Source organism: Zosterops lateralis (assembly GCF_965231275.1).
Source record: "Zosterops lateralis genome assembly, chromosome: 4".
Classification (NCBI taxonomy): domain Eukaryota; kingdom Metazoa; phylum Chordata; class Aves; order Passeriformes; family Zosteropidae; genus Zosterops; species Zosterops lateralis.
In genome coordinates, this window is record NC_139765.1 from 62454533 (window position 1) to 62468155 (window position 13623).

General features: G+C 37.2%; 1 protein-coding gene across 3 annotated transcripts in view; it reads right to left on the reverse strand.

Annotated features, from left to right (window-relative positions):
- Positions 1-13623, reverse strand: part of MAGI2 (membrane associated guanylate kinase, WW and PDZ domain containing 2) — a 712008-nt gene that overhangs the window by 213465 nt on the left and 484920 nt on the right. For all 3 annotated transcript variants that reach the window (XM_083859300.1, XM_083859301.1, XM_083859299.1), the window contains exon 6: positions 10502-10581. In XM_083859300.1, coding sequence (XP_083715426.1) covers positions 10502-10581 — 80 coding nt within the window. The remainder of the gene's footprint in view (positions 1-10501; positions 10582-13623) is intronic.

Sequence of the window (13623 nt, forward strand, 5' to 3'; positions counted from 1 at the left end):
ACTGCCACGGTCATTCAAAAACAATTAGAAGTGAAAAAGGAAAGTGCATCACAAAGGCACAAACAATCCAGAATAACCACTGCTGGCACACACATTTCGAATGGGGATTTCACTGCCACAAGAATGCATATTGTTCTCTCTGGAAAGAATATTCATGAGGACATAATTACAATATTTGATGTTGCATAAACAAAATCTCAAAAAGCACACTCCTCATCTGAATAGGGAACCCTTCAAGTCAATCAATGATGGAAGCTTACACTCAGAAAAAGGCAAATCCTCCTTTTTAAAGATGTATAATCTTTCCACATAATGCAATGCTCTTTAACAGAAGCTGTTCAGTGGATTTTGAAGAAGTCCCCTACCACCTTTCATTGACTGAGAGTTTGTTTGGGCTTCTCTAAACAACAACAACAACAAAAAATCAGTAGGGCTTTTTCAAAATTAATCTAAAAAAGCAATGAGAGGATTTTCTGCCTTCTTCTCTTGTATTAGTGTCACTTATAATCTTACTTATGCTTAAGTAAGAGATTAGAGTTTGTTTATTAATGTTGTTTATCCATAACAATTTATTCTAATTCTGCTTTTGCCTACCTAGTGGTAGTGCAGGTGGAAAAAATTCAGTTCTTTACTAAGGCAAATCTTCCTTAACCTCAGAAATTTATTTATTGCAGGATTAATATTAGGGGGGAAAGATTAATTGCTTTTACTCCTTGCTAGACCAAATTCTACTTTTTAAACCATGTGTTAGATTCAGTTATTGAAACAATATAGACTTTAAGCTAGGCATAATGAAATTTTAATGAAATACCATTTACTGAAATAGATCTAAGACTATATTTTTCTATCCAGCATTACCTGTTCAATTTATTTATAGATATTTACATGCTAATAAATATTTTCTAGTTACAATCAGGAATTTTCTAAACAAAAATTGTTGTGCAAATTCCAGTGATCAGTATAGCAAGCAATACTGTTATACTTGCCATGATCTTTTCACTAGACCAGCAAAAGTCCAAAACTACAATTTAACTTTTCAAAAATTAACACCCACATTCAACAAATAATCTAAACTACTCAGGAGATGTTAAATATGACAGTATGAGATCAGACAGTGAAGGGAAGCCTGAGAACAAAAGGATGGTGAGACAAAACTGAAAGTGATAAAATCCTTCAAGAATTTGAAGAAAAGAGACAGGAAGGGGACTAAGTGCAGAAAGTTCAATGAATTTTGAAAGTCACCTTTGTTGTGAACGAGTATTTTACGCAATATGTAATAGTCTGGAAGACACATACTCTAAGGTCTTTCCAGACCATTTTTCACTACTCATCGGAGCAACATTTTATGATTTTGTATATTAATGCAGAACTTGCAAATACAGGCATATTCTTCAGTTATAAAGAGACCAAGTAAGTCAGATAGTGGTGGGGACAACAAGGCCCAAGCAGAAATATCACGGCACAGAAAGTGACCACAGAGAATTGAAGGGTAGAAAATAGGAAAAATATCTGTATCTTTGAACAAAGTGGGCCACCAGAAAAAATGGCAAGTTTAATGAAAATAATGGAGCTACAACTGGCAACAGCCTACGAAAACATCTGTCCCCCAAACCACCAATGAGTGCAGCCCTTTCCCAGTTCCATAGCTGAAAGAAATTGTCCTCTAGTCCAGGGGAAGAAAGTAGAGGATCATTTGAAGATCACTGACAGAAGCCCTTAAATATGAAGGTCTGAGTATACAAAATATAACAGTTCCAAAGTAGCTAAAGCTGCCTTTGTCCACCCTTTGTCCGAGAGTGAAAATTTCTAAAAAAATTACCTATGCTGAAGATAAGATGATGGTCAAGCAAAAGCCACAGTATGAAAAACATGAAGTCCACCCTGCGAGAGCAATGGCAGACACTTTCAGATTCAGTAGTTGCACATAACCCCAATGAATGCTGAAGTATTTAACTGCTTCATTATCAAATTGATAAACACTTATTCCAGACATTTTTCCAAACAGAAGGAACATGAATGTCAGATGTGGATCAAATGCATCTATTTCTGTCATTGGAAGAATGGAATGACTGAAATTTTGTTAAAGGAGTGAAAATGGTGAGAATTGTATTCCTCTGTAAGGAAAAAACTTGCTCCCTCAAGTAAATATTCTGTTACAGAGAAGGTAAACTCTGACTTTCTCTAGGCAAAGATTTTCCCTGTAAAAAGCAAAACTCAGACCACTTTAAAAGAAAATAGATAACGGAAATCCAGCTGGGACTGAAAGAATAAAAAGTATTTTAAAAATATGAATCCAACTCTCCTTTAACCTTTGCTCCCTCCTTCCCAAACAACAAAACTTTTGGACAGAACAATTACTGTCTTTCATGGTGATGCATGAGGTGAAATATTAAATAAAAAATTCATATAATTAAAACATTTCTCAAAATTTCAGTCTATTTGAGCAAAAGTACACTGAAACAAAGTCCAATGTCTAGTACATTTAAGCATGCAGACAAAATAAGTTGTACTTCTGTCACCTCCAGAATGAAGCAGAACAATGTTATCACTGCAGTGACAGTATAGGAAAGATGTGGGTTATCAGTAGTGAAATGTTATCTAGACTAGATAATTTCTCAGACAAAATTGCTATTTTGAGCAATTGTTAATAATTTTGATAGTAAAATATGACTTTTTTCCCCTCACATGAATCTTTTTGCCTCTTTCATGCACCAGAAGGAAGAGAATCCAACAGAAGAGCTGGGTGCTTCACCTTTATATGGGAAGATCCCTGGGCAACCTCCCAGTCTCAGGAGTTACCAGAACGTGGCCTGCATGGCTACAGAAATATGCACATACTGATATCTAAGTAAGGCTCACTTGTGTTTGTAGCAAGTGACTACATTCATCTGGAATCATTCTGCATTTCAATGGCCTTTTAATTTTTACAGTTGCATAGACAAAAAGATCCAATGCTTCACCAGAATGTGTAATCAGAAATTATTATTTTGATGAAACATTAGACTGTATTCTGTAGAATGTAATTACATATAAAGGTTTGATGTTTAACGGAAACAAATTCTAACATTTCTTGTCAGGATTCCAAAATCCTGCCTGTTTGCTTTAACAAACCTTTTACCAGGCCTCACGATTTCCTCATATCCAGAGATTATTTTCCCTCTTCATGTTTCTATGCTGAAATAATTCTAATGCTTAAAGACATCACAAATCCAAATATCTTTTTATATAGTCAGCAACACATTCTCCACATCTCTGCTTTTTATACTTTCTACCTTTTATAGGCACTTATTCTATTCCAAAGCCTTCTACTATGAATTCTGCAAATGCAGTCCTCCCCTCCCAACAGCTCTGCAGTATCTCCCATCCACACACTAAGTGCTGTGCCTTCCTCCCACTCAGGCAGATACAATTCTTAAAAAACTTGAAATGGTACCACGTTTTTTCCCCTGTCCCACAAACAGTGATTATCTGCCACTGGGTCTTCAAGGGTATTAGTCATGAAAGACTGAGGCTTTTTAAAGTGCTGCATTATCTGTCAAATCTTAAATACAGGATATCTGTGCTCAGACAGGATTTCCCAGTTCTATTTAACAGGGACTCCAGCACACATTTTGAGGATTTTAGGCTGGAATCAAAGACCAGGTGTCACAAAAGGAAAATAACTGAGATCTTTTTAAAAGCATACTGCAAAAATAAAAAGAAATGGAAAGCAAAGTACAAGGAATTCACTTAATATTAAGACAAAACCCTGAGGTAACTCTGCTTGTGAAGCTCAACTGCTAATAAAACAGAAATTTTGGATACATCTTCTTTTTAACTGTAATGCCTTGTGAGCAAAGAGCAGTCAAGGAATGTTTGGAATTAATTGCAAATATTCTATTTTTAAAGCTATCTGCAAAATAAAAAGTGTTACTAGAGACTACAAGTCATCATATTTCTTATTTGGCAGTAGTGGACTTCCAAATGATTGCCAGGAAATAGCCAACCACTCTTTGCGACAAGTCAAAATTTCCATCAAGAACCAAATTGGTTTTTGGCTTCTAAATTTGATAAAATTGCTGACTTTCTAGATGAAATTCAAAATGAGATGATTATGAAGAATAATTTTTAAAAAGGAGAAGACTGACATTCCTTTTTCATTAATGATCTCTGTTAAAAATGAGAGCTTTCATAGAAAATCAGAGGGAGGAGAAATAATAAAGCCAAAGGTAGCTGGACATATTGTAATGAATATAATCCCACAAGCCCCTCATTGTTAAATCGATCATGCTTCACTGCCATTTAGAAGTCAGAGACTAAAGGATTAATGCTATAGGGAGAACAGGATTAAAAATCATTTATGTTGATTTCTATCTATGATTAAACAAGGTGCCTATTTCAGAAGGAATTTCAACCTTTTGTTTTTTGCTGGCATCAAGGCCTTGATCTTTGTGTAATGTTGTGGTGTGAGTCCTTTTCTGTACGAAAAGACAGGACCTCTCCTTTCAACTCTGCTTGTAGGAATATTTCAGGCCACCTCTATTCTCATACCACACATTGTTTGCATTTTAGTGACAAAAATCCAACCTGGTGCTGTCAATGAGAATTTTGCTACTTGCTTCAGTGGTGAGTGGAATTCAATTTATACCTCATTAAAGATGTGAATTGCTAAAACTCTAGTCCTGTTTCTCCTGATGTGTTTACAAAATCTCTCTGCCTCCCTTTCTAAATTTCATTACACATTCCAGCTGAAAACTACTTAAGCTTCACCATTTAACTTGGCAGCAAAATGAAAAAAGAGACGCTCTCAGAAACTGGATGTGAGTTGCTTCAGCAGCTCCAGCAGGAACTGAAGCTACCATGGCCATTCTGTAGTGGTCGTGTAACCTTGGACCACCTTTCAGTAGTAGCATAATTTAAACTGTACTATCATTTTTGCTCCAGTGTGCTGGCTGTGTTTTGGGGTATGTCATTGCTGGATGTGTTTATTTTATTCTGAAATTAAATTATAATCTGAAAAAGTCTTACAAAATAAGAGTGAACCTTTATTGCTGTTAGAAAATGCATCATTCCTTGTATCTTACACCACCAATGAACATGCTGTGTGCCTTACAGGTGGAATTTGTTATACATGTTATAACACTTTATGCATAAAGGGGCCATTAGCAAAAATAATATTTCATATCTTTATGAACCTTTTCAGCTGTGAATCTCAGTGTACTTTACAAGCAAATAAGCTTCACAGGCACATGGAAGGTGTGTTTACATGACCCTCTTTCACAAAACTCAGAAATTTGAAGTGATTTATTTTCATATCATCATGAAGTAATTAGAATGATAGCCTGTGGTTTTTCTCATGAAAGACCATGGGACAGGCTAGTAGCTTCCTCAACCTGCATCTAGCAACTTCTAAAATCCTCAGGTTGCTGGAAGGGTTACTATGGGTTGCCAATAGCTCCAAAGACAGGGATCCTTGCAGGCTGTGAGCTGTGACAGCAGGCAGCTGTGGGATACCTGTGGGTCCCTCCCATTTAAATGCACTGGGTGAGCAGTGGGAGCAGTGAGTGCAAGAGAGCCAAGTGCTCGCTAAATAATCAAGGAAAATAGAATTTTTTTTCCCCCTACTTTTACTCCGTCTTGTCCTTGCAATTACCAACTCTATTTAAGATTAGTGTTAGCACTCTAAGGGATTTGTATGGCTGAGACTGTGCAAAACTGTAATGGTTCTGAAGGCAAAGTAATACTTAGTAGTCCACTACAGCTTAAAGGATTTCTCTCTTACTCTGATAAGTGTCCTCCAAGAAAGCTTCACTGTATGCAAGAGCTCCCCCACAGAGATACCAGAATGTTGCCCGGGGCACAGACAGCCAAGGTCTGTACATGTGGACAGCTATTTTGTCTTAAAACTTATCCAAGGATGAAGAATTCCTCTTATAAGCTGTGTCACTGAACCAGGTTATCCAGAGAAGTGTCTTCTGAATTTGTCCCAGGAAGAAAATCTAATGAGGTGACCCTTAGTTTTATTATCATTATTGTGAGTTTGGTGTGGAACAGTGTTTTGGTCAGTGAATGCCCAGATGGTGTTGCCAGCATGAAATGCCCTTCCAAAGGTCATAACAGTTCAAGATATTTTGTTATGGTTTAATTTACCCAAAATTGTAAATGCAAGCTGAGAAAACCATGTTCAATATGTCAAAGAATGACAGAAAAAACCCCATTGTGATCAATATTATTACAAGTAACGCCAGCTCCATTACAAAACTGATTAAATAATACTTAAAACGGGGTTAATAATCTGCAAAAGGGAGTTCTAAGTAAAACCAAGCAAATAAAAAACTATTTGTAGGAAACTATTTACCCTCTACAAGTTGCCATTAGCAGGCATCAGAAAACACAAACAGTATCTGTATAAGATAAAAGTTTGCTAGATGACTTCCAGTGAGAATTATGTGAAAGAGAATCAAGAAGTAATGCTTTGCCCATAAAAGCCCAAATGCATCTATAAAACAAAAATATGAAAGGTTGGTATGTCTTACTGCAGCATAGTAAGGAATCAGGTAAGCAATGACAAATTCTGCAGAAGAACTGTGCGGGGCACTGAGAGCATCAAAGGTACCACCTGCAACTGCAGGAATGGGGAATATATAACCCAACAAAATGGAATGGGGTGGGGCTCAGTTCAACATGAAGACGGTGAAATGCAGCAGTCTGTCTGCACACAGGTGTTTCACAGGTGAATCAGGTGTCTGTGTCCTCTAAGTGCCAAGGCAGAGCTGACATTCCCAGTCAATGAAGTGTAAAGGCAACTCAGCTCACCCTACAAAAATATCTGTATTTTGCAGTCAAGTTGGTGGGTGTAGAGGAGATGGAAAGGCAGATGACGGATGAATGCTAGGTGAAAATCAAAGTTTTATTTATAGTTGTAGGCCTACTTGTATTTGAAAACTAGGGGTAGGAAAAAGGAGGTTGACATCAGAAGAAAGAGATGGTTAAGAGTGATAACAACTATGGCTTGAGATGGATTAGTAATGAAATTAGTGAAAATTTTAGAGGAAATAAGTGAAATGACATATCTGATCTCAGGAAATTTCAAGAGCTGTTAAATCGCCAAACTGGATGCAGAAGAAATTGTTGATTTTTCTCCAGAATTAAAGAATTTGAAAAAAATTAATTGCTGCATTTTTCATGAAAAATGAACTTTCTAAAACCTGTGATATTTCATGTCATTACAGCCTTTCAATATTTATCTACATTTCTTACTGCCTTATGGGACTTGTAATTCTTTTCCATATTCTCTCCTGAAGAGCAGAATCAGTTAGAAGACCACTCACACAATATACCTGTAATCATGCAGAGTCTGTGAATCTGCTATGTTACATGACTTTAACAGGAAATTTAGCAATGAGGGAATCTAGCTCACAGATACAAAGGGGGCAGAAATATAACTTCTCTGGTACTCTACACATAGTAATTGTTTAACCAATTTAGATGTGAAAAAAAAATTTAAAAGTAGTATTTAAATTCAGAAAGCCAAAATATTTATTTATATTTTCAGCAGGGAAAACACAATTATTTCTATTAAGGTCAAGATTTTCTGGAGGAAGCCAGAAATGTGCAAAAAATTGCAGCTGTTATTGTAGAACTGCCAGCTATTTCTACTTATTGCTATTATGAAACTCAGATTGGCACCATAAAAACAGAGAATAAGAGGCAGTTCTTGCTTCAAAGTCCTGCCATCTAAGTAGGTCTGACAGAGCACAAGTCAAAGTAATTTGCTGAAACTCACACAGAAGTTCCACGACACAGAGACAGAAATAAAGATCAGCACTTAAAATCTCCTGACCTACAAAGGGATTTAGAGCAGTAGGTGTCATTAAAAAAGAACAGAAAGAGTCCACAGCATGCAGGTGAAGAAAGCTTGACTTGGTAGAGCTTGTCAATCTCTTGGCAAAACCATGTGAAAATTTTTCAAGAGGAGGGATGTGCTGGAAGGTTGATTCAGATTTTGCGAAAGGAAATGAGCAAGCACTAGCATTTGCAGCTACAGAAGCCAGAGATAATGAAGAAATCATATTTGTCAAAGGAATATTGAAGAGCAGAAAGTGGAAGAGAGGAAATGCAGAGGGGGCCCTCAATATCACCAGCCCAGAATATCAGGACTCTGATATTGCACTCTGCTTGGACATTGTCTGGTGTGGAAACCCTGTCCTGATGCAGGGATGAATGAAGAAGGAGGATTTGGCAGGATTTGCACTGAAAGGAGAACACAAAAGTTGGGTTATTCACAATGAAAACCTGATAGCAGAATCTGGTAGATGATAAAGACATCATAATGTATCTCAGAGAATCAATACAAGTTTCAGATGTGACAGAATGAATGTCAGTGAAAAGCAAGAGTTATGCATGTAGTGATAAAGCATCAAGGTAAGTATCATTTCCTATCTAAACACTGATGTCTTTCTAAAATTTTGTATCTCTGAGTAAAATATGCCAGAATAAATCATGAAGCATAACAGAAAATATGTTTGGCATAAAAAAATCTACCAAACCACAGCTGAAATTAATTCTTGAAGTTAGATTAAATTTAAACAAAAATTTCAAATCCCTGTGTGCTACAGCAAAGTCCCTTGTGTTGGACCTCCATGGCAAGGTACAGTCATTTTAAGGTATGTAAGTGATTTTGAAAAACTTTTTCTCTGCAGGTTTTGGATTAAAAAAAAAAAAAAAAAGGACAAACGACAATTTTGAAAAACAGAAGAACCTTAGAAAAGAGAGGATGTTGGAAGAACAATCACTGTAAGAATAGAAAATCTCTCCCTAAAGTCTTTTATGCATCACTCCAAGTACTTTGCATTAATGAGCTGAGCAACCTTAAAAGAACATGACCCAGCATACTATAGTGATTCAGTAATCCAGTAGTCAAGTAACTATAAAATAATGCCTTTTTAAATGCACTGATCCTCATTTTAAATTGTTTCAGATACCTAAGTATTTTTTAATGTCTCAGTGCTGTTCTGATCTCACAATACAACAGTTAATAGAAAAAGAAAAAAAAAAAAGCAATACATATGTACTCCAAGTAACTCTGTGCAATGTTACTCCACAGATATTGGTAGAAATTTTTTCCAGCTTTTTCCATTAATATTGTCTAAGAGGAAGCTAAGATATAGGTTCATACAAGTAATGTGATAGATTTAGAAAGCAAAGCTCCCGTGCCCTTGTTTTGTTTCAGTATCAGACCTCTATTGTAATCACTGTAGAATTTAGTCTGGGAGCTCATGTTGTCCGTGCTAGAATAAGCATCACAAAATCATTCAGACATGTAATTTCTGATGTCAGAAGAGAACGTCAGCATTGCTGCTGAAATAAGGAAGCGATTTTTAGAATATAGCAATCTATCAAAAGAAAGCCATTTACAAAAAAATCCAACCCAGGAACATTTTTTACCAAACCACTGACCCTGCAATTCATACAGCCAATGATGTCACAGTGTCCCCTTAATCAGCCCTGAGTTTCCTTTCTGTTAATAGTATTTACATTAACCAAATGAATGTATTTTGGAAAATTTAAAATAAATCAGATGCAGTACATGAAAAATTATGAATACATTTAAAATATTTTAAAATGCTTTGAATTAATGCACATAGCATGCATGCATTTAATGCTCTGTATCTCACAACAATAAAAAAAGTAGCAGTTTTTGGAAATCATAACAACTGACTAATCGAACTGACAGAGAAGTATAAAACAATGAAAAAAAAAACCCTTATCAGAAACAGATCGATTGCAACACATTCTTGCCTTGACTTTATTAAATGATTTTGATTAATGATAAACTTTACCAGAGAAAAATTAGAAATTATACTGATATGATTTGTATTATTTCAAATCTCTGAATCTGTCAATATAATAATATCTCCTGCACAGCAGCTACAGCTCCTTTAAGCATCCTCAGCAGTATGTATGCTTTTAAATTTTAAAGCATTAGCAATGTAGTACCCCCCAAATCCAGCCTTGAACTCTGACAGACACTGATCTTTTTCTCCCTCCCACACCCTGTTTTATCAGACACTATTTTGTTTAAATTGGCTACTAAATAGCATAGCACTGTACCTTTAAATACAAATCAAACAATATTCATATTCCCACGGTGCTGCTAGTTTCCCTTATGCATTGAATCGCCTGTAGATTAAAAGCTCAGAATCTGAAAAGGATTCTGTTCTGCAGACCAAAGTTCTCTGTAGGAGATGAGGGAGAGGGTCAGTCCCGGAGTCACACACACAACAGGCAGAAAACACACTTGTGATCCTCAGCTTTGGATAGCATCAGAAAGGGGAATAAAAAGCAGAAACACATGGCACACTGAGAACTGGTATCACTTATGGCTTCTAACCAAAGCAGCAATTAAACACCTTTCATCATTCCCCCAAATGCTTGTTTTTTGTAAGAACTGAAAGACACACACACACACACACACAAAGGAAAATCCCCTCTGAGCAGCAAGGAAAACTTAATCACCTACCATTTTCTTTGCACTCTTCTGGAGGTTTAGCCTTTTTCGCAAGTCGTGGATCCAGCCATGATGTTGTCTTTGTGTTATGGCTGAAAAGGAAAGAGATCACTCTGAGCAGACACATACTGAAAGGAATCAAGTTTATTCCTTAAGAAAAAAGGGTTAGTCCAACAAAATTGCAATCGATACACTTAATTTGCTTACTGGTTCTAAGTAGCCCTGAAGGAGGTGTAAGAGTAATTGTGCAAGGCAGTTGTAAATTTGGCAACCTCAGCTCCCTGTCCTCAAAGCAGCTATTTTTATTAAAATCAACTAGAATGTTGCCAAGTTAACCTCATTGAAAATGCAGAACTCATCCAGAGCAAAAGGAATTTATTGCAAATACAGTGTTCTCCCGTTGATCGAGTGCAGGCGACAGGATTCTGTACCATTCTCACAGTTTCGGGTAGAATTATTTTCATCTTAAACCTGTCCTTTTCATAAATACAGGTTTGTTATTTCTCTCCAGCAGCAGTGACAAGGCATAGCAAAAGTGATGCAAATTACAGCATGCTCCTGCAAAGTCTACATTTCCGGACAGGGTGATTAATGATACTTTGTTTAACAAACCTTTATCTCTCCATATATAATCCTTCTATAGAGATAAAATAGATATGCACAAGCAGAATGAATCATGTGGCTCCTTTCTATGCTCAGAATAGATCTTTGAGAAATCAGCCATCCAAGAGCATTGAACTGGCACAAATTGTTTTCTGAGAGATTATTTTGCCAAATGAATTGATACTTAGCACAGCTAATGAGACTTAAAGCCAGATCCTTTCAATGTATACCTTACCCATAAGCAATTAAATTTGGAGCCAAATTTTGCAAATATATTAAAGAAGATTATAAACCAGAAAACGATGTGATCATTACTCCTTGATTTTTTGAGATGCCTTTCCTACAATACCATCATTCAGAGACACTTCTAACCCATGTTTTATTTATCTGATACATCCTAGAGGAAGCTCATTCCAAACAATACTGAATTATTTAGCCTATTATTAATTTGCTGTGTCATTTTAAAGTGTGCTTACAGCTTCTCTTACAAACATTGGTATAAGGTGTACAAAAACAGGGGACCTAGCAAAAAAATGGATTAGGATGCAATTGCTTGTTACTGATAGTCCATGTGATCCCAACACCACTGGTTCTCCAAGGGAAAAATAAATAAATAGAACCAATTCCTTCTCCCACCTTGTCATCCATGGCAGATAAATTTTCCTCTGCCTCTATTTCTCCCTCTCTCTCAAAACAGTGACAGTGCCTACTTCTCAGCAAAACTGTCACCATGTTAAAGCTTCCTCCACATTTTGAATGGGAAAGAAGGTAGATCAGAGTTATGTATGGATAAAATGGCAACTAAAATGAAAATTGAGGCATTTAAATTATTTTTTTCTTAAAAGCATTAGCTAGTCTAGAACACCATTTATGACAGGTGAAGATGATAAACAAACCCTTCCCTTTGGGAGCTGAGCTATATTTACAGAGTATGAAGAATGATGAGCCAAAAGTAAGGTGAATTTGAAATTATGCCAGCAGCCTGTGCTCGATTGCAAGTGTAACTAAGACACTTTCTCAGAAGCTCTGGCTGCCTGTGGTCTCCTGTAGGGTGCATTTTTATGCTGCAGTCACAGCCCAACCACAGCTTGTGCAGACATACTTGAGCTAGCTTTAAATTAACTGGGGGAGATGCTCCAACAGTGTCAGTGCTGCAGGATGGAGCTCAGCGTGGGCTCATCACCCCAGCATCCATGCACTGAGCTACTTGGGTGCATCCAGCAGCACAGGCTGAGCTCCACACCACAAAGGAGATCCTGTTAGCAGTGCCAGAGCTCAGAGCAAGCTTGGGCATACCTGTGGGAGCTGCAGTTGCATCTCTGGAGTGTGGGCGTGTCTGGACAACAGCCACTCTCTCCCAGCGCTTAATTCTGAATTATTTTAGGGACCCCACTGACTGCAGGGACTAAATTAGAATCACAGATAGTTTCCTATGGCTTTAAAAGAGCCATATATGACTACTACTAGCAATGTTTGCTGTGGTATGGAGTAAATCTCAAAGCATTTTACAAAGGAAGTAAACCCCTGTTTTAGAGGCAAGAAAATGGAGTCACAGAGTCATGAAACTACTGTCCAGAGCCACCAAGCAAGCCAGTGACAGCAACAGTACTAAAAGCCAGCTCTGTTGCAAGTCAGCTGGCCAATATCCACCCATCAGACTGGGCCAATTCACCAGCCCTCAAAACACCCCTGTAATATTTTTAGAAAGAGTTTTCAAGTAGCTGCAAAGACAGGTGCCAAGCTGAAAACAAGGCAAATTCAATATCAGTATTTAAAAATGTAAATTAGTTGAATTATAACCTTCAAGGCTTCTGTTGAAACTGGGAACAGCAAGCAGTTACCCTTCCCTTTAGCATAAATGTGGCTTCCACAAAGCCAGCAGGACTGATGTCCCAGTTTTGTTCAAAATGACCATATTAAACAAAACCATAAAAAAACCTAAAAAATCAACAGCTCTTCCAATAGAAGAGTGATCCTGCAGTCTGCAGTGAAATTTCACAGAATGGAGATGTTATTTCATTTAGATCAGCACTTACACCACTCAATCTCCTCTTCTAGGTGATATCTGTCAAACCTGTTCTGATACTCAATAAAAGCAAAACTCATCCACAAGAACTTTTGTCTATAACAAATAATTGCAGGAGCAAAGAACCTTTTGAAATACATCCCTCTTTTCCTTGCCTGTATCTGTGCCTTTTCTCTTGTCCTGCCTCTCCACTTCATAATCTATACTAAACATACAATGCAGTGGGACTAAACAACTCTTGCAATGGGACTTTAAAGGCTTCTAGACAAGTGCTCTACTGGGTAAAAAATCCTTTCCTGCTCTGAAGGCAGGACTTCAAAGAAGGCAGAATCAACCCCACCTGACTTCTAACACCTCCACAGTACCATCAATGTCCTCTTATGCTCTCCCCTGTGCTCTTTGCTTGGATCATCTTAGCAACCAGGTACAGAACACACCAACACTCCTTCACAGAGGATAGACATGGCTACTGTCACATTGCTCTCACTAAAAGGGAAATGAGTAG